The sequence below is a fragment of the Sceloporus occidentalis genome, unplaced genomic scaffold, assembly GCF_023333645.1.
Source record: "Sceloporus occidentalis isolate IW3139 unplaced genomic scaffold, rSceOcc1.0.p SCAF_147, whole genome shotgun sequence".
Lineage (NCBI taxonomy): Eukaryota > Metazoa > Chordata > Lepidosauria > Squamata > Phrynosomatidae > Sceloporus > Sceloporus occidentalis.
In genome coordinates this window covers 1,764,231-1,787,273 of record NW_028317127.1, presented here as the reverse complement: position 1 = coordinate 1,787,273, position 23,043 = coordinate 1,764,231, and the positions used below count along the sequence as shown (strand labels likewise).

The following is a 23,043-nucleotide window of genomic DNA, read 5'->3' as shown; positions in this document are numbered from 1 at the left end:
TAAGTAAGACATTTAGATAATAGCTTGACGTATCACACATGCATTATTTGTAAGCAGAAATGTGTACTTGTAAACCCATTTGTAAACACACATGGTATAAGCGACCAGTTTGGAAGATAATTATGATGTCTCTTACCAATACAGATACTATTACCATTGTCTAGATTATGTTCTTCTAATAAAAACAATGTGCAACAGCTTTTAAAATTTAGATTTGTACTTTAATTGTACAATTTCAGAAAAAAGGGCTAAAGAAAAATCTGTTTACACTCTATTTACAAAAAACTATGCCTTAAAGGCTACATGTCAAGCCTGCCTGCAACAAAATTCACATCATATACAAATTTTTTCCCCCTCCCTTAGTTATAATACATGGAGTACAGCCGCAGCAACTTATCAACCGTGCAGCCTTTAAACATTCCAGTTACTAAAAAGCTAGCTAAGAGTAAAGTTTAGACGTTTCCAAATGGAAATATTAAGTTTCTAATTCAGACGGCAATTCCTAATGTGTCCACCACCATGCGGATAGCTTTCAGGGGATCTACGATCTCTCTCATGTTATCTTTTCTCAGAACCCAATCGGGTTTAATCCTGTAAAAACAAAAACGAACAACAATAGACGGGTCAACACGTTGTTTTTTCGATTTTATGATCATTCTGTGAAAATGTACTATTTATTATAGACACAAATACACATTTCATGCAAAGGGAAACAATTACCGTGACACAACCCTCGTACGGATTGGGGTTGCTTGAATGGACACATTGCCGAGGACCGAGTTACTAAGACGTTGCCTGGTGAGATTCCGCTCGTTGTCCATCTTGTGTTTGCGGCAGGTCAGCTTGTAGATGCTGCGGATACGGTCTAGAGCTTTGGGGGCAGCGCGGATTTCCTGAGGATGGGGCGAAAGGGATACCAAATTTTTTAACATACCGATAAAAAAATTGAAATATTTTTAAAATCAGTAACATTACTTGTTTATACAAGGTTCTACATCTTTACTAGTATGATACTATGTGGTTGCCCACTCTGTACTTATAAGGAAGTTACTCTTCATTTCATATAACTATATATGCTTTGTGCTGAATCAAGCCTGTTAGGTAGACCACCATCCAGACTTCAGCAGCACTGATCGAGGTGGTCTGCACACCTACAGTAACTTACATGAGCTCTCTGAGAGTTTAGCGCAAAGATAGCCAGAAGACAGCAGGTCTTGGTAAAGATGCTTCCTCCCTTTTCAGATACTTTGTCACCAGCTTTCTCTCTATACATCTGCATCAAATCCAGCAGGATATCCACAGACTTCTCCACCTCGTAAACAACCGGTACGGTTCCCTCATACTAAAAAAAAAAAAGGACAAATCGAAGAACGTTTTATCGTCGCAGCATGAAACCAATAGAAAAACGTTCACATGCATCAGGCAAGCTTTGTTTATTATGGCGTCTGGGAGAATTTGCTAAAGTTACAAAGCGGCATAATGTAATACTACATTTACAAATCAATGCGAGTTAAAGGTAAGGGAATAGTGTCAATAAATCATGACTATAAATAGGAAGTTACAATAGATCACCTTTGAGTCCATGACATCTATACAAAGCAGCTTTTGAGCACTTACCTTGGAGAGATTGAGCAGCACCTGGACAGACAGCCTTATCACCTCCATGCAGGGAATGCTGCGGTTACAGCTACGGATCAGAGTAAAGATGGCCTTCACAGCACCGCTCTTCGCCATGTTCTCACAGCAAAGAGAGGACAGCCTTGTTGCAACTTCTACAGTGGAACAGAGATAAATTGCTATGAATACATTATGGAAAACATAACTACTGGCAGATAAGTCTATAATTCTATCCAAATCATAGAAACATTCACCGTTAAAAAGGATTTCATTTCAATAAATCTCTCCATATACACACACTTACACTAAAAATCTAGTGTACAAAATAATTCAAACGTAAAAATAAAAATGTAAATGTAATACACCAGTCGCATGTCCTGTATGTGGTATGCCATAAGTGTTAAGTGTTGTAAAAATATACAAAAAGCAGTGATCGCTCAAGGCTCACACTGGGAACATCTCAGACAGAGAATTATGTTTATGGTCCCTCAACAACACAGCAGGTGCTTCAGAGGACACACAAAACCAGTGGCATGCCAAGCTAGCTATGGGAACACAACCTCATCTGCAAGAGACTGGGAAAGACATCTTCTCTTGACCAGAAATAATGGCACAGTTATATTTACCAAGATGCTGCAGAGCTGCCAGGATAAAAGACAGGTGCTTGTAGGTCAGAAGATACTCTACTGCCACGGAGGTCCTGCGGTACAACTTATCCTCCTCTTTAATCTCCTGGTTTACTTTCTGCAGACGCTTTCGCAGGGCATTTAATGCTTTTGTGTTGTGGGTCTTTCTCCAGGTGTATCCCCTCCACAGAGCCTAAGAAGACAAAAGATTTAATTTAGAAAACAGGGAAATGAAGCAAAGTGATCAAGATATTAAATGTCCTGGGCCTTTTTTTTTTTAATGGTATTTCTAAAGTCATGCTTCATGTAGTTACAGAAATCTGGTAAAGTCCTTTCTTTCTGTGTTCACAACCCCCACCCGAGTGTTGAGGCCGGATGTCACCTGTGGCTTTGTGTATAGCATTTTCCCCGATGTATTCTGATATAGACTAATATATATATATATATATATATATATATATATATATATATATATATATATATCTCCAAATACAGCATGCACTGCAGTGTATAATACCGATGGCAGGTCAGATCTGTCATTGCCTTGTTCCATCAACACTGTAACAAGACTCTGGTAATTGTCAGGTAACAAAGTTACCAGCACATAAACATGAAATTAAGACTGAAAACATGCACACCAAGGCCAAACAGTTTTGGAATAGATTTCCATGCGAAGTCACCTGGAATCTGACAATGCCGTTCATCACTCGGTCTCGTTTCTTCCGGAGAAAGTAATCCCGCACACATCTCTGGATTTTGCACGCCGCCTCATTCCTGCGGTTGATCCAGGCGCGTGCAGCGCGTTGCACGGCGATCACCTTCTGACGGACGACAAGGAAGTGCTTGCGCTCTTGTCTGCTACGGTACCATCTCTGCAATGACAAGACTACACTGTTATCTACACGATTACACACACACAAAAAAAACCTATGGTGGGATCCAAGGCATGTTTCGTTACCTGAATGCAGATCACGTGGTTAATTTGTTTTCGAGCCTTCTTTAGAGCTAGATGGACCCTGAACCGTCGCTGAATCCTTACAGCACAAAGATGGTGGTACACGGCAGAGGTGAATCTCAAGAGAACCGTCTCTCTACGGAGCCGAAGAATCTGTAAAAACCAAGTCAAGAATTGTGGTATATTTTCATACGGTCAAGAGGAAATAAAACCACCATCAGCAGACAGTATTAATTACCTCCCTCCTGACCAGCCAGCCTCGTGCACAGGCCTGCAGCTTCGTAACGGCTTTCTTTGCTTGCACGTAACGGACCCTCTCCCGTCTTCCCTCACGGACGGCTCGGAAACGCGTCTGTAATCTCACCGTCGCAGCTTTCAGTCTAAGATAACTCCGGCGATCCCTAATGCCTCTAAACCCCGCTTGTATACGGCAGGCCGCCTTCTGTTTCTATGTGTGAGCGAAAGGCGAGAAGTAAATACCTTTATACAAAACGTTATCCATTAAAAACCAAATCTAAGAATTGCGATACAGATCAGAGACGCGGATGGAGTAGTCTCCGCCTTAGTGAGGCTTCTTATACAGAGGAGATGTATTGAAACCGATAGCGATGCTTGTCCCCAAGAAATTAAGGAACGCAAACCTTTAACATTTCCCTCCTGACAATATATCCTCTGAACGCAGACTGAAGCCTCAAAGCTGCAGCTTGCTTCTGGAGGAACATTTTCCGCAGATTGGTAGCGACAACGGTCTCTCTCCACCTCCTCTGAATGCAAACAGCGGCCTCTCGGATTCTCAAAAATCTAGTAAAAGAAAGGAGGACAATATAAGTTTCAAACACTATATTAACAAGAGCAAGCTGGACAAACATTACGTAAGATAAGGTGTATGATAGGGGGCAACTCACCGAGAGCGCTCGCGTTTGGCTCGGACACATCTCTGGATGGTCTTTGCCGCTTTAGTCAGTACGATATAGTCTCGGCGGATGGTGTAGCATCGGTAGGCAGCCTGGATGACACGAGCCGCTCTCTCTCTTTGTACGAGTCTTCTCGCTTGATATCCCCGATACAAAGTCTACAAAACAATGACCGCAGATCAACACTAGAAGTCACGATAGACATCACGATGCCTTACGCTACCTTAACAGTATCTTGTGCCATGGGAACCAAGCAGAGAAACGCAGACTAGATGGTGCCAACACAGATGTAGCAATGATCGCGTTTCTCTGATATTAGATGGGCATCTGCTATGACACCAAGGCGGCCCGTGCCAAACCAAAATGCCGAGGACCATGGTTATTGCAGTTTACCCGCAGAAGCCCATAGTAAAGAAAGCAGATCTATTGAACACAGTAAAAATACATGTTTTTATGTACCTGTAGGTTGGTGACCGCCAATTTCAGCCTCAGGTAATATTGCCTCTGTATTTTCTGAAGGCGCCAAGCACGATATCTCTGCTGAATAATCACGGCAGAGGATTTATATCTCAAGAAGAGTTGTCTTTGAGAATAACTACGCCAAAGGGCCTGAAAAAAAAATTAAAAAGGGTTAGCCACAAGTATCGGCTGTTCACAGTTACAAACACCTGATCACAGACAGGGGCCATCAGGTTTATTCACTAGTAAAATGTGAGATTTTATCTCACTTCACTGAAGGGAAATAGCGCATTCGCTATAACTAAATTAATTTGCTAAAACTACCTATCGCTTGTACTTTTCCCGTGAAACTGCACTAAAAATAGGAGTTATACTGAATAGATAAATATTAGACAAATGTAAGATTCCAATCATATAGTAGGTGGTATTTTGTGATTGTAGTGGCACAGATTTAGCCGTATAGGATATTTATCAATTCATCAGACTACCCTATAGAGGCTAAATGGTTAAATCGGATCACGCACCTGAATTTTTACTGCGCAGCGGTCCAGTCTTTGAAGTTTCTGCCTCTCGCGGTAGCCTCGAACCGCCGACTGGATACAGACTACGCTCCTTCGCATCCTAATGAAAGTCTCTCTCTGACGTTTCATGGCGCGGTGGGCTCTGTACCCCCTCTGCACAGCCAAGGCTGCCGTCGTCTTCGCCACGTATGCCCGCCTAGACTTTTGCATCCTGTAGAAGGACTGCACCTGGATGGCGGCAGACTTGAGCCGCAGGAACCTTTTCCTACACACTGTCATGCGCAGAAACGCCTGCAGCTTCCTCGCTGCCACCTCCTTCTGCTGCAGCCGATGAGCAAGTTTCCTCCTGAAAGCCGCCTGAATTATCACAGCAGAGGTCCTCATGGACAGATAGCGAGCTCTCTGCAGACGGGCCACCCGACGGCTTCTGTACCAATGCTGTATCAGGCGTGCAGCTGCTTGCATCGCTCCATGTTGTCTTCTACTCTTTTGTCCTCTAAATGCCGCCTGGATAAGGAGCGCTGCAGCTTTCACCTTTGCAAAGTCTCTCCTAGCTCTGTACATTTTCCATGCTGCCTGGAGAACCTGCACTGCCGAGTTTCTTTTAGCCTCTTGGGCAGCCTTCTTAGCCCGGAAGGTAGACTGGATTCGCCTCACGGCTCTTTTGATGGTGGTGAACCTCTTCAGGGCTTCATCCCTTGCCCGGTTTGCTCTGAACTGCCGCTGTACACTTTTCACAGCCCGCTGTAAGCCGACAAAGTTTTTTCTCTTAACATGCATACGATAACAGGCTTGAATTCTGATTGCCGCTGTATGAAGCTCTCTCAAGTTCCTCCGTGTTTGCATCCCCCTGTAAGCGGCCTGAACGACAATTGCTGCCATGCGAATTCGCAGGTACTGTGCTCGTTGACAGCGAGCGATTAGAAGACTCCTGTAACGTCCCTGTATTAAAGTAGCTGTGAGTTTCATTGTTTGATATTTAGCATACATTCTGTGCATCCTAAACACAGACTGGATCTTACACGCAGCTTTGTGCATCCGTGCAAGTTCCCTTCTCTCCGTAAAGCCTCTGTAGGCTGCCTGGATGCAAACCGCGGCCTCACGGCAAGCAATGAAGTCACGGCGCTGAGACCTGCCGAGAAGGAAAGCTCTGTAACGTCTTTGAATGCAAACCACAGAAACCTGAAGTGCCAAGTACTTCTGTCTCTGAGCGTAGGACCTGAAGCATCTTTGTATAACTACAGCTGACTGCCGAACCTTCTGGATCTCCTTTCTCACTTTCATCCCTCGGAAAGCAGCCTGCAACAATAGGGTGGCCCTTCTGGTCTCTTGGTACCGCAGCAGAGCCAAGTTTCTGGCTTTGGTCTCTCTGAACCTTTGCTGTATCGTTCTTGCAGCCTGTACCATACGCTTGTCTCTATTTCGCTGACTGTGCATTCTATAGTAAGACTGGATTGTGGTTGCAGCCATATGCATAGACCGTACTCTCTTTCTAACCCGACTTCCCCTATAGGCTGCTTGGATAAGTATTGTCGAGTTGCGGAGTTCTACGTATGCAGAGCGCACGATTCGACTTATTTTAATGGATCTGTACCAAGCCTGAATTGTTCCGGCGGCAGACTGCATGGCTCGATAAGACACCCGAGCCCTGTGAATTCTATAGGCAATCTGGATTTTCCTAGCCATTTTATGCTTCAATGCAAGATGGTTCCTCACTTTCACACCTCTATATGTTGCTTGAATACAGATGGCAGCCATGTGCAACGCGTGGAAATCTTTACGGAGTTCGCGCATCAGGACAGTAGCTCTGTACCATTTCTGTATAACCAGGGCAGCTGCTTTTACAGACCGATACCGCTTGTTTTCGACAAGCATTCGGAAACGTCTCTGGATCACAACGGCTGCCTCGTTCATTCTCTTTATCTCCCGTCGTACTCTCCAAGCTCGACAAGCAGCCTGTATGCACAAAGCTGCGTCCTTCATAAACACGTAGCGCATGACCTCGAAGTCTCTCAGCTTATTTGCGCGGTATCTCTGTTGAACCGCCAGGGCGGCCCGACGCAGTTTATTATATCTTTTTACGCAGCGGGACATTCTGAAGTAGTTCTGTATTTTGGAAGCAGCTTGGTTCATCCTATTTAGTCTCTGCCTGTCTCTTGCTCCGCGGTACGCAGCTTGAATAATCACTGCTGCGCGACGCCGCTTCCTTTGATCCGTAGACGTCCTGTACCATCGCTGTATGGTTACCGACGCACATTTCATTTTGCGATAAGATACATAAGCAACACGCATACGGAAAGCAGCTTGGATGACCGTAGCAGAAACATGCATGTGTCTGATCTCGCGTCTGGCGACCAAGCCACGATAGCCAGCTTGCACAACAACAGCTGCTTTTTTAAGGCTTATATAGTCTAATCTTTGTTGGTTTGCACTCAGCTTTCTCCTGTACCTTTGCTGAATTAATATAACAGATCTCCTAAGAAGGAGGTATCTGTGTCTTTCCAAGTAGCCCTTATATACTCTTTGAATTAAGGCGGCTGCCTCATGCTTGCCTTGAATGTCTTGTCTTGCTTTCATCCCGCGGAAGGCGGCCTGAATGCGTATCGCAGCATCTCTGATGCGCCTGGATTGGTTTGCGTGGAAAGTCCTTTCTTTAGAAGCACGGTGAAGCTGCTGCATGGCTTCGGTTGCCTTCTTTAGAGCTTTATAGTAACGCTGTTGGGTGAGCATTCGATACCAAGACTGTATCAAGACTGCGGCTTTATGCATGTCTTTAACGCGTTCCCTGACTTTTCTGCCTCTCCACGCTGCTTGCAGAACACAAGCAGCTTTTCTCAGCCGGAGGTCATTTTTCCTGACTTCTCTTCCGGTCCATAGAGCTCTATAACGCCGCTGAATGCTGATAGCAGCAAATCGCATTTCCCGATATTCCACGCGCATCCTGTGCATTCTGAACAAGGATTGGATCGTCACTGCAGATCTGCGCATCTCTACTATTTTCCGCCTAACTATCATACCCCGGTAATAAGACTGCAGCGTAATAGCGGCTCTCTTTAAAAGTAGGTACTTTGCATTTTGGAGTCTCCCCAGGGTAACCGCACGGTAGCGCCTCTGTATGGTGACCGCTGCAGTCCTCATTGCCACGTACCGAGTCCGTAGCCTGTAGGTGCGATAGGAGGCCTGAATGATAGAGGCAGCTCTATGGAAACTTGAAACGTCTTTCCTTACTTTCCATCCTCGATAAGCAGCTTGTAGAGCGGCGGAGGCGGCTTTCATTGACAGATAACGTGAACGCTGAGACGTTCCCGCTTTGTATGCCCTGTAACGGCTCTGAATTATCCTACAGGCCTGCTTCATGGCGTTATACTTGGCGCATTGCACACGCATTCTGTAAAAAGACTGTATCAGGACAGCCGCCTGGTGCCGTCTGTGGCTCCTCGTCAGAGCCCTGCATCTCCACAGCGCTTGCATGTTCTTTACTACCCTGCAGAGACGGAGGTATTTTTGTCTTTCCCGCCTGGCAGCAAGCACGGCTCTGTAGCGCCTCTGTACGGTAACGGCAGCTTTCTTTTGTACCGTAAACGTTCGCCGAGCGACAAGTCTCTTGAATGCAGACTGAATACAGATTGCAGCATCCCTGTGCTTTTGTATTTGTTTTCGGACTTTCCAGCCACGGTAGGCTGCTTGTAGAGAAATAACGGCCCTTTCGGTCTTCAAAAAAGTCTCCGTTTCATTTCTGATACGCTTCTGATTCCGATACCACCTCTGAATGGAGATCGCGGCAGAGCGTTTAAGGAGATACCGTTCTCGTTCGGCTCTTCCTCGTTTATACGCTCTGTAGTACCTCTGCAAAGTTAGGACCTGCTTCCGAGTGGTTAGAAACGTGCGCATCGTTCGCTTACACCTGAACCAGGACTGGATTTGTACTATTTTACACTTAACGTCAAGGTACTTTTGCCTTTCTCTGTGCATGCGATACATTGCTTGAATAGTAACGGCGGCGTTTCTTTGGGCACTCTGCTTGTGGGTCTGCCGCTTTCTATAAACTCTTTGAAGCAGCACAGCGGCCTCCGTTGCTCTTCTTAACGTCTTCCTTCTCCATCTCCTGAAAGCAGTCTGGATGATCAACGCAGCAGATCTTAACTGAAGATACTTCTGACGATCCGTTTTCATTAGAAGCCACGAACGCAAGTACGTTTGGATAGTTACTGCGGCACACCGGACACTCTTGTAGAAACTAACAGCAATTTTGGTCCTCACTCTTGCTTGAAGAACAACAACATAGTATCTCACTGCTCTATAACTCTTCCTGGCTAAATAGCCTTTCCAGTACCTCTGTAAAAGAAAAGTTTCATTAGACTACTCGTACATACAGCCATTTCAACGTACAGAACAGTTAGAGTTTTGCTTGCAGCAGAGGATTCTATAGTCGAATATGGAAATTAGTTATAAATGTAAGTAACTTCATGAAATTTATTTTTCCAGGTGTACAAAAGTAAACTTTGATGACTTCCTCACAGGAGATCATGCAAGTCTGTCAAGGAGCCTTTCTGTACAATCTATTGCGGTAATTAGGGAAACAAAGGTTGGGGAATTGATCCCTACTGATCCCATATACCCAGAAGGGATGTCCAACCTGCGGCCCTCCAGCTGCTGCAGGACTACATCTCCCACAATGCTCTTTCAGCAAAGGGGCTGGCTGAGGAGTATGGGAGATCTAGTCCTGCAGCAGCTGGAGGGCCACAGGTTGGACACCCCTGGGCCTATAGCTTGATACCTATTGTTTTGCTCCTACAATCAGGAAGCACTCTGGCATCTTGGTACGCCTCTTATTTACATGGTCCAAATGTTTTCCCCCCTAGAGGCTGCATTCAGACCCAGTAGAGTTTTGTGTCGTTGGCTTTCTAGCCTCCAAGACAGTATTAATGTGCCTGTAAGTATTAAGACAAAATAAAGGTATTCTGACCTGGATGATTATAGCCTGAGCTTCCATCAGTCTGCGAGCTTTTAACCTGTTAAGCTCCTTGAGTGCTAGTCGTCGTCTCCAATATTTCTGGATAACAACCGCAGCAAGAATTTTCTTCAAGCGACGGCGTTCAAGAAATCTGACCATGGTTCTCTTGATCACACGAGCCGCCTTGTGTTTCCTCTGTAAAGACTTATTATTATTAAAAGACAAATAAAAATCTAGCAAAATGCAAATAAGTGACAGCAAGCCATAGTAACAGGACCGTTATAAATCAGTATACAGTATAACTGTATGCAATAAAAAAAATTTTTTTTAAAAAGTTAAGGCATCCTTTAAAGTTCTGATGACCCAAAGAGTTGCATACAATTTCTAAGAGTGTTTTTTCTCCGTTCAACCACATAATCCTAAATAAACAACTTTTTTGATAATTTGGGTCTAAAAAAACAAAAACTATCTTTCAAACCCAAACCAGTAGTGTATAACAAAACGAACCTCTAGATGCAGCTCTTCTATTTTCAGTTTGTATTTTCTCCATGCAGTCTGAATTACTCTGGCTGCTCTCGTTTCCTTACGCAAGTCCAAGAGCCGGGCACAAAGGAAAGAAAGGAACGCAATGACAACCTGTAGAGTACAATAAGAATTGTAATGGGTTAACCACTGGCACAGAGATAAAACTTTAATCATCGTAGGGATCAATGAGCTGAAGGTCATTTTGTTTGTGCTTAAAGGAAAGAGGACGACAAATTGATTTGGGCAGAAAAATTTAGAAACCAGAATTTCATTAATTTGCAAGTATAGTCTGCCTAGTTGTCTTAACGTAGACTTACTAGCAAGTTCTAGCAGTTTTAATTCTGGACTTTGCTATAACATCTATAGTCATTTTACATAGCAAATGTATCTGTTGCCACTATGCTCACATCCGTTATGGATAGAAGAGACTAGATAAAAGTTATCAATGTCTGTTTTGAAAGCACAGCAGCAAAAATATATGAACTTTTGCATGATCCATGCACATCAGAAGAATGTGGCAGAAAGAAAGAAATACGAAATACTAATATTTGCTCAATAAGCATAAAAACAGTCCACACCTTCTCATCTGGGATTGTATTGGACATATCGGCGTGATGGATCATGGCAGGAATCCCTCCCAGTTTGGAGACAGCAGAATGAACGAGGCTATAGTTGGTTCTTTCATTCTCCAGCAGTTCTTTGTATAGAGCTGAAGTAGTGATACCTTCAAAAAAATAAAAAAAGTGAAGTTATACATTCTAAAGAGGATATCTTGAAAGAATACTAAAAGCTACATTCACTCTCTCACACACACACACACACTACACATATGGCAAAACAAATCCAGCATCTAAAAAAAAATATATACATTTTCTGTATGAAGATGCAATGCATCCAAACTATTGCATATAATATAAGCAACTTGCAGTTCGCTTTATAAATATAATTTTTAAAAAACCTGCCACCTGCTGGCCACATAGTGCAGATGCAGCTCTGTGCTTAGTCAAATTGTTACCTGTAGTTAAATCTATGTCTATTTTAAAACAGCATAAGGGTTAATATTAACATTTCTAAAATGTAATCTCCGAATTGATGTAAAGTCAGTAAATTTATGGATTACATTTCCAGAGATAAAGTATTTACCTTGGTCCGTCATCCCCGGCCACCCATCCAGTGAGTCTGAATCAGAAGAGGAGTTAAGCCCCACTGTTCCGGTTTCCGTACACTCCACGGTTTGAGTGGTTCTCTGGCATATGGCATTTAACGGCAGATAGCTGGTGTGGTAATGGTTAATCAAGTAACAAAACACCCGGCCGTCTGAGAAGGACACTGTAAAGTTTTCAACCTGAAGACAGAAAAGGCAACGTGTCAGAAAAGTACCTAATACATCTGTGCATAACCAAGAGTCCTCTTATGATTTGCAACGCAAGGCTGGATACTTCTGGCCATTTCTAGAGACCTGCGTGCCTCAAGTTGCAAAACCAATGCTGATTGTGGCTACTGTCGAAACATACAAACCAGCCTAAAGGGACCATGGTCTTTAAGATTATCAGTCAATTCTAAATGAATTTAAGGCAGCCAGCCCGTTAGAATCCTCATCACCCCAACCATGAAACAGTAAGCCTCTCGAGCATGGTGGGAAAAAAGCCACAGGACAGAAGTTGCATAAAGCAAACATTTTGGCCCCAATCGATCAAATTAGGAGCTTCTTACTTTAGCGTTGTAAAAGGCACACACGGCATTAACCCACTCCGTGAGAAGCAGCACTCGCTCGCTGTAGTTTTCATTCACAAAAGAGTCGCTCTCTCTCTTATTAACAGTCCCTGGCGTCGTGAAAGACCGCAGAGCAGCCAGCATCTTCTGGGTATTGTAGCTGTGCTTCAGAAACCTTATTTCTTCCTTCAAAAGCTCGACACTGAGGAGAACATCCACCTGTTAGAAGAAACACCAACGAAAGACAGACCGACATCATTAACACCGTTGGCCAAAATAAGGTTATATGACATTGCCCAATAAAATACCAGAGTTTGTGAAAGTGGGGTTGTAGTAAAGAACACGAGAAAGACGTGTTCTTTGCAGCTTTCCCAAGGAATTAATGCAGATGCTTACCTGAAAAGTAAAGACTATGCTCCAGAGCAGAGCCAGAGTACGCTCGCGGTGCCTGTCCACAATGTCTTTAGAGGTGATGGCAACTCCTACAAGACAATGAACAGGACAGAGTATAAAGGAGTCTGTGGTTCTAACCTATTGAGAAAGCTAGAACACTAAAAACTAAAAGCAGCCGAGCACCGTTACAAACAAACTAAACGCACGTACCTCGTTCATCTTTGATCTCAACACCCTTCTCAGTCAGAACGTGTAACGCCACTTCCACATTGTGCATCTTCTGCAGGCGGCTAATCGCAGGAACCCTCAGCTTTTTAGATAAACTCCAGTTTTGGGTGAGAAGTTCCATTGTACGCCTGCACAAAACAAAAAGAAAAAAAAACAAAAAAAAAACAAACCGCATGATTAAAAGTTTATGTATTTAATTTTTTTTTTTGTTTCCCTAAAATAGAATTTAACGCAGGAAAATATCTTCTAATCTTTTAAGTATGATAGCTTGAATAATTAAACTCCATGGTTTAGAGTAGCGGGGAGATGCTTACACAAGCCTGATGCCGCATTGCAAGTCCACAGCAAGGTTAGTGACGGCAAAGTCAAACTCATCCAGGGGTGTTTGGACGTGGCTGACTGGTAAACCTAAATAACTGAGGTGACGAGACAGATCACCTTCCCCGCTCAGAAAATCTCGAGAGAACGCCAGCAAAAGGTCCTTGCTCGCCTAAAATAAATAAATAAAATGGAGATTAGAACATTTCATGCATTAAATCAAGACCACAGAGTGCATTTCTAGCCAGCCGTGCAGGTATGAACAAGTTCAATGATATCTTTTCTAAGAATTCATGTTTGTAAATACTGCATGAACATACAACGGTTCACAAATGGAAAATACATTAAATAAAAAAATAAAAAAGCTAATGCACCTTAAATTCAGCGTCTTTCCAGAACAAGCATGGATCGTGATCAATGAGCCTTGACTGTTTGGCGTGATCAAGGAAGAAAACCAAAAGCAACAACTTCTTCAGAGTGAATTTTGATAGAGCTTCCTCATGACCTAGATGCCCCCCAAAAATATATAAAAATTGCCAAATTAGTATTAATTTGAAACAAAAACTTTTTTTCTGATGAGATTGAGTTAATTCAAAGCCTGCTTGATCGTAGACGGTCTGTGCTCAATATTAGAAGGCAAACATTTATTGTTTGAATGCTTACCATCACGATATAGATGTGGCACAGAAGGGTGTCTGTACTCCGCTGCGATATCTGGATTCCAAAGCAAGCGATTCAGGATAAAGACGGCCAGGCCGGTGATGTCACTATTACTCTCCAAAGAAATCAGTTCTCCAAAAATGGTCTGCCAAACAAAAAAGGACTTCGAAAATAGTACGAACAAGCATGGCTTATCTTCCATTGTTAAAATATTGCTAACCACTAAACCGTCAATGAATTGAACAAAAAACTGTTAGTTTTAACTTTTTCAATGCTGGTGCTCCATAGGAGCATAGCATGGATTGGACTCGGTCCCCAACCTGTGAGGACTGAAGGCACAAGTGTTACCCCCTTTAATGCTGCGACCTCCACTGCGCATATTATGACTGAGATTTTACGGTAACAGAATGGTCCTAATGACTTATTTATATTTGCTTCGGGAATAAAACTGCCATAAAAATGGGGCCTGCTATAACAGAACATGAGCAAACGTCTATTGCAAGAGGGGACGATAACGAGGGGACGATTCCCAAAAAAAAGTCATCACAAAATTCAGGGAATCAGAATATCTAAGGTAGACAACATAATTAAAAATCTAAATCAAATACGGCAATATACACTTGATTGTGCTTTGCTGTTAAAGGAACTGCGTCTGATTTTCGTGAAGGAACAATTGTGTTGTTCACCCTTTTTGGTATGAAGAATGATCCACAAAGGTTCTGTTAAGTCAACATTTATTTATTCCAGTTCTGTATCATGCTTTGCACTCTACTCTGGGTGTCTGCAGTTCTGCCCTTGCTGAGGCATGATGTCACTTCCTGTTATCTGACCCTTATGCATATTCATAGGGCTCAGCTCAGCACAACAATGTTTTGTTGAAGGTGACAATGTGCCCTACAGGATAATCACTGGAATAGTCGCAAGTGCAGAACATTTAAAATTCTACTCTGAATAGTTAAGAAAACACAAAAATGAAAAACAAAAACAAAAAAGTTTACCTCCAGGCCTACGCGAAGCCACAGGGGAGTGTAGGACAAAAGCCAATTTAAAATCTTCTGCCGTTCACCTATGTAAAACATGTATTTTAATGCACAGACAGTATGGGAAGGTTTGCGAAGGCTAAGATAATGCATATAGTCACTATACGTCTGTCATACAGTATCTAAAAACATCTGTATAACCAAAGTCTGCACATTTTAACCCCGACCAAGAAATAAAGAATAGATTAATGATGCAGATATAACAGGGCATCCTTGCCCCTTCTTTACAACCAGGTAGCAACAATATTTAGATATTTTTAATTACCGTATTTGGTCGATCATAAGAGGACCCCGATTATAAGACGACTCCCCCAAAATCTGAATATTAATTTATGAAAAAAGAAAAAGCCTGAATATAAGACGACCCTATAGGAAAAAAGTTTTACCAGTAAATGTTAATTCATGTAAACAATTTTTTTTTTAATAAAAGCTATGATTGAGAAAAATATTTTGTTTTTATTTCCTTTTTCCCCCCCAACTTGTTATGCACATCTGCCCCCTGGCTTGCCACTCTGCCCCAGAAATGCCTTATACCCCCTATATGCCACTGTTCCCCATGATATGCCTTTTGACCCCCTATGTGCCACTGCCTCCAGAATTGCCTTAAATCCCTATATGCCACTATGGCATTTAGGTAGTTAAAAGGCATATTATGGGCCAGAGTGGCATATAGGGAGGTATAGGGCATTTCAGGAGGCAGAGTGGCATATAGAGGGTTAAAATGCATTTCACAGAGCACTCTGCCTCCAGAAATGCCTTATGCCCCCCATGCCCCCTCCAAACTTACCGGAGCTTCTGAGTCCCCGGCGCATTGTCCGGGCAGCGTGTAGAGCTCTACGCGATTCGCGTAGACAACTTCCGCTGCAGCCGTGATCTCTGACAGCGTGGGAAGGTCCCCGCTGCTAACTGCACCTCCTCCCGGCTGCAGCAGAAGTTACCTACGCGAATCGTGTAGAGCTCTACACGCTGCCCGGACTAAGCACCAGGGACTCAAGTACTGGTAAGTTGGGGTTGGGGGGGGACGGGGACACAGGAGGATCCAGGACCCAGACATCGCTGCGGGGGATCTGGATCTTAGTCTCATAGTCAGACCTAGTTGTTGAGGTCTGATTATAAGACGACCCCGATAATAAGACGACCCCGATTATAAGACGAGGGGTATCTTTCAGAGAAATACGGTAGATATACATCCTCAAGGGGTGAATACCAGGACAAGTTAAAATAGATAAAAATAAGTTTGTTTACCGATATCTTTCCATAAATGCCTGTCCTTTCTAACAAGCAGCCGACGAGCTTCAATCTCCACTTCCAGCCTTCGAATGGCTCTAACGATGGGCTCCGACGTAAAGAGACGACAGGCCGTCCTCCTAAGCCTATTTAACCTGCAACGGGCTGTGTAGGCCTTGAGGGAGACCTCATCCTTGGTAGGAGCTTTTGGTACGCTAGCCTTGTGAATATTCTCTTCACCCAGAATCAAGGCCGCTGCATTTACTACAGACAAAAAAAGAAAAACATTAATAAAAAAAAAACACAGCCTATATCCAAAGGATATGATATAACCAAGTTTCCCAAGCAAGGAACACAGCAATGGCTTAGAGCAGGGGTGTCCAACCTGCGGCCCTCCAGCTGCTGCAGGACTGCATCTCCCATACTCCAAAGAGCATTATGGGAGACGTAGTTCTGCAGCAGCTGGAGGGCCGCAGTTTGGACACCCCTGGCTTAGAGAGATGTATATAGAGACCTGGTTTTGTTAGGCACTTTATTGGAGTCTTCAGCATAATTATGGGTCTCAAAGTGGACACTCAAGTGTGACCTGCCATCTTTTACATACACACCCCAAAGGTTATGCGTGCACCAATTCACTGAATGACAGAACGGTCTGCACCAGCTCCCCTGCTTACCATCATGCTACAAACCACCCCAATGCCAGTGGCCGTTATTCATAGTTTGTATGGCAGTGTCCATCTGCACTGTTGGACCATCACTGGTCACTGTGGGCTTCAGCAATATCTGGCAGGTTACCAGGTTTATTTTGTTAAAACCACATAAAAAAAAAAAAGGAACAAAGAACCCCAAAGCAGAAAATAACCAGCCTAACCTTTCACAGAATTTGTATTCATGGCAAAGTCATCAGGGGTGAGTATGAAATTTAGCCACCAGGTAAAACCTCGTTCTTGCTTAGCCATCCAGCGCTCGTCGTAAAACATGTTCTTGGCAGCGAAAGGCATTGGGTGCCGCGGAATAACTGGGAGCAAAACAACAGATTGCTCGGTCTATATGAATGCATTACAGATACACGATAGTTTGGATGCATTAAAACACAAACCGACTACCTGTTTTTGATGGCTTTATGAAGTTTAGTCGAGACTGAGCCACTCCTACCACAAGCTTGGACTTTTTGAATGTTGTGGCAGACGGCAGAGGAGGTGGTCCCGCAAATTCTGAAACAAAGAGACAAGGAAACTTACAAAGAGGCTGCAACATGTTAAAATTTAATATCCCAGGCTGATACGCACGGTGTGAATACACAATTACACAATTGGGGCATCTCAATTACATTTGTAAAATAACTTTGGATTCTCCGATCAAAGCCAAGGGTATTATCTTCATTTACATTTTATCTAGCCGTCAACTGATTGCGGAAGTACACGTCAGCCAATCGACAGCTTGAATCCCCAGCGACCGTCTTTGTTTCTGCAGTGATAATGGTTCATTTTGGCCCAAACAGGTAAATGGGATCCAATTAAAACCTCCTGATGAGTCAAAGAACCAGCTGCCTTTTTATGATTATTGGGGCACGTCAAAAATAGCTTTGGCTTCTTCAAATGAATCCAAAAGCTAAATTATGAATTAAGTGGCACGTTAAATTTAATCTACAAACAACAAAAATGGTCCAACGTTATTCGTGACTGATGTATTATAATGAAAGCACTTTTGTCCTGAAAATACCTTGGCTCATTCACATACCTGTCTTAGCTGTTTTTACCAAAGCGGCTTTAGGTTTCAGAGATTCCTGAACTTTCGCAGAAGATTTCACGGCCAATGTCACTGCAAGACGGGACACAAGGAATATTTTAATATAAAAAACGCAAACTTTAATACTATCTACTGATGATGTGAACATCAGAAAACATTGGGGAACTCCTCTTTTGCTCCTAGTGTCCACTATCCAGAAAGCTTTGTTTATCACACCTTAATCTGGAGAGAGTTTAGAGAAGGGCTACTAAAACGGCAAGTGGCAGAAGAATTATACATAACAGTTGATATATAGGCAATACTTAAAATTTCAGCAAAACGTAAAAAAAACGGCTGCTGCTTACCCGCTCTCTTCCTTTGGTTTGCATTCCCTTGCTTGCCAGCCTGTTGCATGCCAAGTTTAGACACATGCGATTTCTTGACTGGCGTACATGTATTTAGAGTAGACTCTGTGGAATATCCCTTTCCATCAAACGTTCTAGTAAAGTCCTCACTTTTCCTTTTTCGACCAGAAATAGTCTTGACAGCAAACTCTTTAGCTGGTCCTGTCTTCTCAGGGAGGTTTGAAATAGTTATAACGGGCAAGTCTTGAAAAATACAAGGAGGAGTCTTTTTCTCATTTTCCAATTCTATGTTTTCAAGACGCCTACGGGACTTAAGTTTGGGTCTACTAGAGTCGTCCTTGCAATCATTAGCTTTAGCCTTTACAACAGTCGCAGAGAGAACGGGTGGCTTTTTTGGCTCGTTGTTACAGGTTTCATCCACTGGAATGAGACCTTTTTGCTTCTTTTTTACACAATAGGTCAACCTGGAACTTATCAGTTCTGGTTCCTTCAGAACATGGCTGGAAAAGTCAAGGTCCACATGACTGCTTACCACCTGCCACGTCTTCACTTGCTTCTGGGCAACAGATGACACAGAGTCTTTGGAAGAGGTTACACTTGTTTGTTGCCATGAATTAGTCAGTACTGACTCTTGTGATGATTCAGACAGCAAAGTAACACAATTTTCTCTAACAAACTGATCTGGTGAAAGAATTGGAATTGAAGGATCATCACAAGGGTCATCAGGAACGTGACTATTATTGACAAAGGAATCTGGACTTAGAATGTTTTTTTGAGGTGTGAAAAACAAGGTTGTTGGAGAACGCGTACTACAACCGGCAACTGTAACATCCTCTTGTGATGGATCTTTAAAGGAATCTGCAACTTCAAGATGATGAGAATGTTTTAGAACACCAGTTTCAACATGCTCGTTGTTATAGAATTCAGTGGGTGAAAGACCAGAGTATGATGGAGACAACCTTACAATGGTTGGAGTGCATGTAACATTGAGCGGTTGGCCAATCTGAGAAGTTATAGGAGACACTGAACTTTTTCTTGGCCCTTGGTAGCTGAAAGTCCATTCTTCATCAACACGAATATCCGTTTGAATCCTAGACGTTGTGGTTACTTCTTCCAAAGTCTCATACTCTGTAGAACACAACACAGAATAGGTTTTTGATCTTCTTAATGAGCCTGGAGTAAAATTCTGTAGATCTTGAGCAAGCGGACTTATATTGAGACCCGGCATTCTGTTTTCTCTGCTTTGTGGTTTGTCCCTTAACGGAGAAGCACTATTTAAAGGAAGGTTCTCACAAGAATATAAAGGGCTCCGTGCCCTCTTGGGCTTTCCGTAGACATTGTTTGGATCCATCGAAGTTGGCTTACTGATGCCAAGATCTTTCTTTCTTGGTCCAAGAACTTTTTGTGCAGCAGGAACGCTTTTCTTTTTCATTGCGTTCCGAAGGTTCCCCTGTAAAATCATTAAATGTTACAACTGAAAACATTTTGCAAAATAATAGTATAACAAATAAGTACGTTTTTTTTTGTAGACCAGCCTTTCTGTAACAGGTAAAGTGCAGGTATATCTCCAGCAGCAAAAAAGCTTTCTGAAATTTCAACGCCCACTTTTAAAGGCAAATATAACGTTTTAGATTATAGGGAGTAGTTATACAAAAACATACGTAACAACATGTCAAAACAATAAACAGAATTCAATTACTTTGTTACATTACAAACTTACTTTATTCTTAGTAGGTAGTTCAGCTCGCCCCAGCAGCACAGCCTGGTGCTTCACAACGTCATTCACAATGAACGTAACTAATTCGCGCACACCACCTTCTTCTAGAGGGGTCCATGTTATGGTCAGCGTGATGCTTTCCGATGGCTAAGCACATAAAAGAAAACACATCAGTGATACTGAAAAACGCCAACGGTACCACCGCAGAACCGATGATCTAGCCAATCAAAATCGCATACAGAATAACATTAGATTCCGCATCCAAGTAGGTTTATTCACTGAATTTGATCAACTAGAAAAACCTAGCCTTTCCTATATTTTGACTTGCACCCTTCTTAACTTTTTTTTTTTTTTAAATTTTTTATTGCTGGTACACTATGAATACAGAATTAATGTTCATATTACATTTTGGACAAAAAGGGATTAAAAGATATTATTCCCCAAGTTTATCTACCACTAGATTTGATAGCGTAGTGATATTTTCTTTTCGTTACGGACAGGTCATTTCAAATATATCTATTCTGGTTTACGTCTGTATGTAATACATTGCATGTAATATTAGTGGATAGCTGGCATGATTCCATTTTTATTAACCCTTTAGCAACTCATCAGGTGTATTAACCTAATGGCGGTCCTCGTGGAATCCTTGTCATTCAAGATGCACTTAACTGCGCAACATGTCCACAAACAGTGATATCATCCATGACATACCGGCAGCAAAAGCATCCCACTGGATGAGTGTGGGGTATAGGAGAATGAGGTGCAGGTGTTACCCTGACATGCTCCACTTCACTCAGAGTGGAGGAGAACCCCTAGGCATGGTACATGGCTGGCTATCCACGTGACCTTGCCCAAAAAAAAACTAGCTGTGTGGTCTTCATATTGTGATGCCATGCATGCACCTTGATGCGGACCAGCATTTCCTATGATGCTCTGCCAGTACACCGCGGCTGGATAGCCAGAGTTTACCCACTGCTAGCCACCTCAGTAGCCTCTCTCCCGGTCTCACCTGTATCGAGAGCTCGGTCTCCGACACGCTGAATCCGCGATGCTCGGGCAGCTTATTCACAACGACGTAGGCCGGCTCCTGGTTTGGGTTGTGCACTAGTAGCTGACAGCTCCGGCCCGAACCGACTCGGACACATCCGAAGCTCAGAAACGGAGGACGGGAAAAGTGTGTGAGACTGAGCATAGGGGTGTCCTCGGCGGGGCTTTTGCCCATCGCCACCGGGGGAGAGATGCTTAGCATGTCCCGGCCTCCTAAGCCCCTGGCCGCCGGTCAAAGCTCTCACACGTCCCTGTATACCAGGATCCGCACTGAGTTTCGCTACCGCTATAGAGAACCGGGGGAATTTGAAAACAGTGCGAGATGGGATAGGTCGCAACGGCGCAATGCATCCGCCCCTCCCGCATTTTTTGCCAATAGGACTGCAGATAGTAGGAGGAGTCCAAATGGAGTTACCAATGAATAGTGAGCGATTTATTTAAAATGCAACGTGCATTAAATGCGCTGGGTGGGTAATATCTTCAGTCAGTGTTATAGCAACGCGGTCCAAACAACAAAACACAACACGGTACTGTACAGAACAATACAACACAGGACATAACGATGTAATGCAATGGCTGACATGCCGGTGATTACTCTGACCCAGTAGGGCTACTTCAGGTAAAATTGCCTCAGTAGCTACACAGCTACATTTGTTATTATATGTTTCCATAGCGCCATCTATTCCACTGCGCTTTATTAAAAAACAGTTGCTTATGTACCCTTTACTTATTTGGATGAACAAATATAAATATATTTTAATAATGATCGAATGTGAAGAAACCTATTAATGTGAATCAACCTATGGAATATTTATAAAGATCAGTAAGTGCGTGCTTTTTGTGAGTGATATGGTTTAATGATTATATATATATATATATATATATATACATACACACACACACCAGGGTAGGCAAGGTGGTCACAAATTCAATAATATTGCTAAAGAAACAAGTATAGGTACAACATACACATCTGCACAAGCATGACAACTTTTTTGCACCTCTGGTGCACCCATTTTTGAGGCATTATAACTCCCAGGGCCCTCATCACCATTCTACCTGAGGGTCATTAAAGTTTTAGCCCACAAAAGCTTCTCAGCGTTTTTGTTTTTATTTTTACACTAAAACAACATTTGGTAATATGATATTTGATATTTATGAGCCTGTGTTTGATGGTAATTTTTCTCTGCATATGTTGTTCAGGCTCTGGTTGGCTCAGAAGAGGGGTTTCCTGGTTTTAGGTTGACTTTCTTCTCTCATATCACAAACACCACAGCATCTCAAGTGAAAAGGAAAACAGTAGTCATAGCTTAAGTAATACAATTTCAGTGAAATAAAATGTAAAAGCAATGAGCAGCAAGACATCTTGTGTTGTTCACATTTTTTATATAAATAAAGCTGTGCGTGGCATACAGTACTCTGGCAGTGGAGGGGTTAAACGTGCTGTCATTGTGATCTCATAGCTGCATATATTCCACTGGCTCTGCACAAACACACACACACTGTGCTGTTTTGAAAGAGCACCCAAGACAGCTGGCTTCCTGGCAAAGTGAACTGCAGAGTGTCGGCTACCCGGCAAAGAGATTTGCAGAGCGTCAGGATTCCAGCAAGAGATCTGTAACTTCTATGAAGAGTGTGGATCTTTTTCTTTGTATCTGACATCTTTAATTCAAATTGTTGTTTTTTTTCCTGTTTTTGCTTTAATGTAGCCACAGTGACCTCTTAGTGCCCAGAGGGAAGGGCAATTCTTCAAGCCATGGTTCCCCAGAGGTTTCCTCCTGAAAAATGGGGGTTTTCCTCTCCTGTGTGCTGAAGAATGACTCTGCGTGAGTCCAGAGGTAGCTCCTTCTCTGCCCCCCTCCATAAAATGTTTTATATTATATATATATAATAAATATATTATGTCCCCATATTCATTGTAGTTTGAGTAATTATTTCATAATCCTAGAAGGGATTTCACATTTGGTTCAAATATATTACCTCCGTAAATCTGCACCGTTCTGATAATGAACATTATTAAAGCAAATTAAACTAAA

General features: G+C 42.8%; 1 protein-coding gene across 1 annotated transcript; it reads right to left on the bottom strand.

Moving 5' to 3' along the window:
- Nucleotides 1-488: 488 nt before the first annotated feature.
- Nucleotides 489-21,182, bottom strand: LOC149280805 (abnormal spindle-like microcephaly-associated protein homolog). Its single transcript, XM_089500102.1, has 31 exons — nt 20,970-21,182; nt 19,964-20,107; nt 18,244-19,693; nt 17,891-17,971; nt 17,257-17,364; nt 17,022-17,168; nt 16,169-16,414; nt 14,882-14,949; nt 13,887-14,028; nt 13,598-13,728; nt 13,220-13,395; nt 12,888-13,033; nt 12,681-12,766; nt 12,285-12,503; nt 11,711-11,916; nt 11,150-11,288; nt 10,554-10,682; nt 10,074-10,241; nt 5,600-9,451; nt 5,096-5,530; nt 4,572-4,721; nt 4,104-4,270; nt 3,840-3,999; nt 3,437-3,646; nt 3,202-3,351; nt 2,924-3,115; nt 2,244-2,436; nt 1,618-1,772; nt 1,166-1,342; nt 721-893; nt 489-591 (listed from the first exon to the last, which is right to left on the bottom strand). The coding sequence occupies exons 1-31, from the start codon at nt 21,180-21,182 to the stop codon at nt 489-491; spliced, it is 10,116 nt and encodes a 3,371-aa protein (XP_089356228.1).
- Nucleotides 21,183-23,043: the final 1,861 nt, after the last annotated feature.

Bases quoted from the DNA above. Each gene is read 5' to 3' on its own strand.
- LOC149280805 (XM_089500102.1), bottom strand. From the start codon at position 21,182: ATGGGCAAAAGCCCCGCCGAGGACACCCCTATGCTCAGTCTCACACAC. The intron at 13,034-13,219 runs GTAAGCATCTCC...TGTTTTGTGCAG, and splicing joins CAATGCGGCATCAGGCTTGT to GCGTACAATGGAACTTCTCA. The intron at 894-1,165 runs GTAAGTTACTGT...CCCCATCCTCAG, and splicing joins TAAACTCTCAGAGAGCTCAT to GAAATCCGCGCTGCCCCCAA.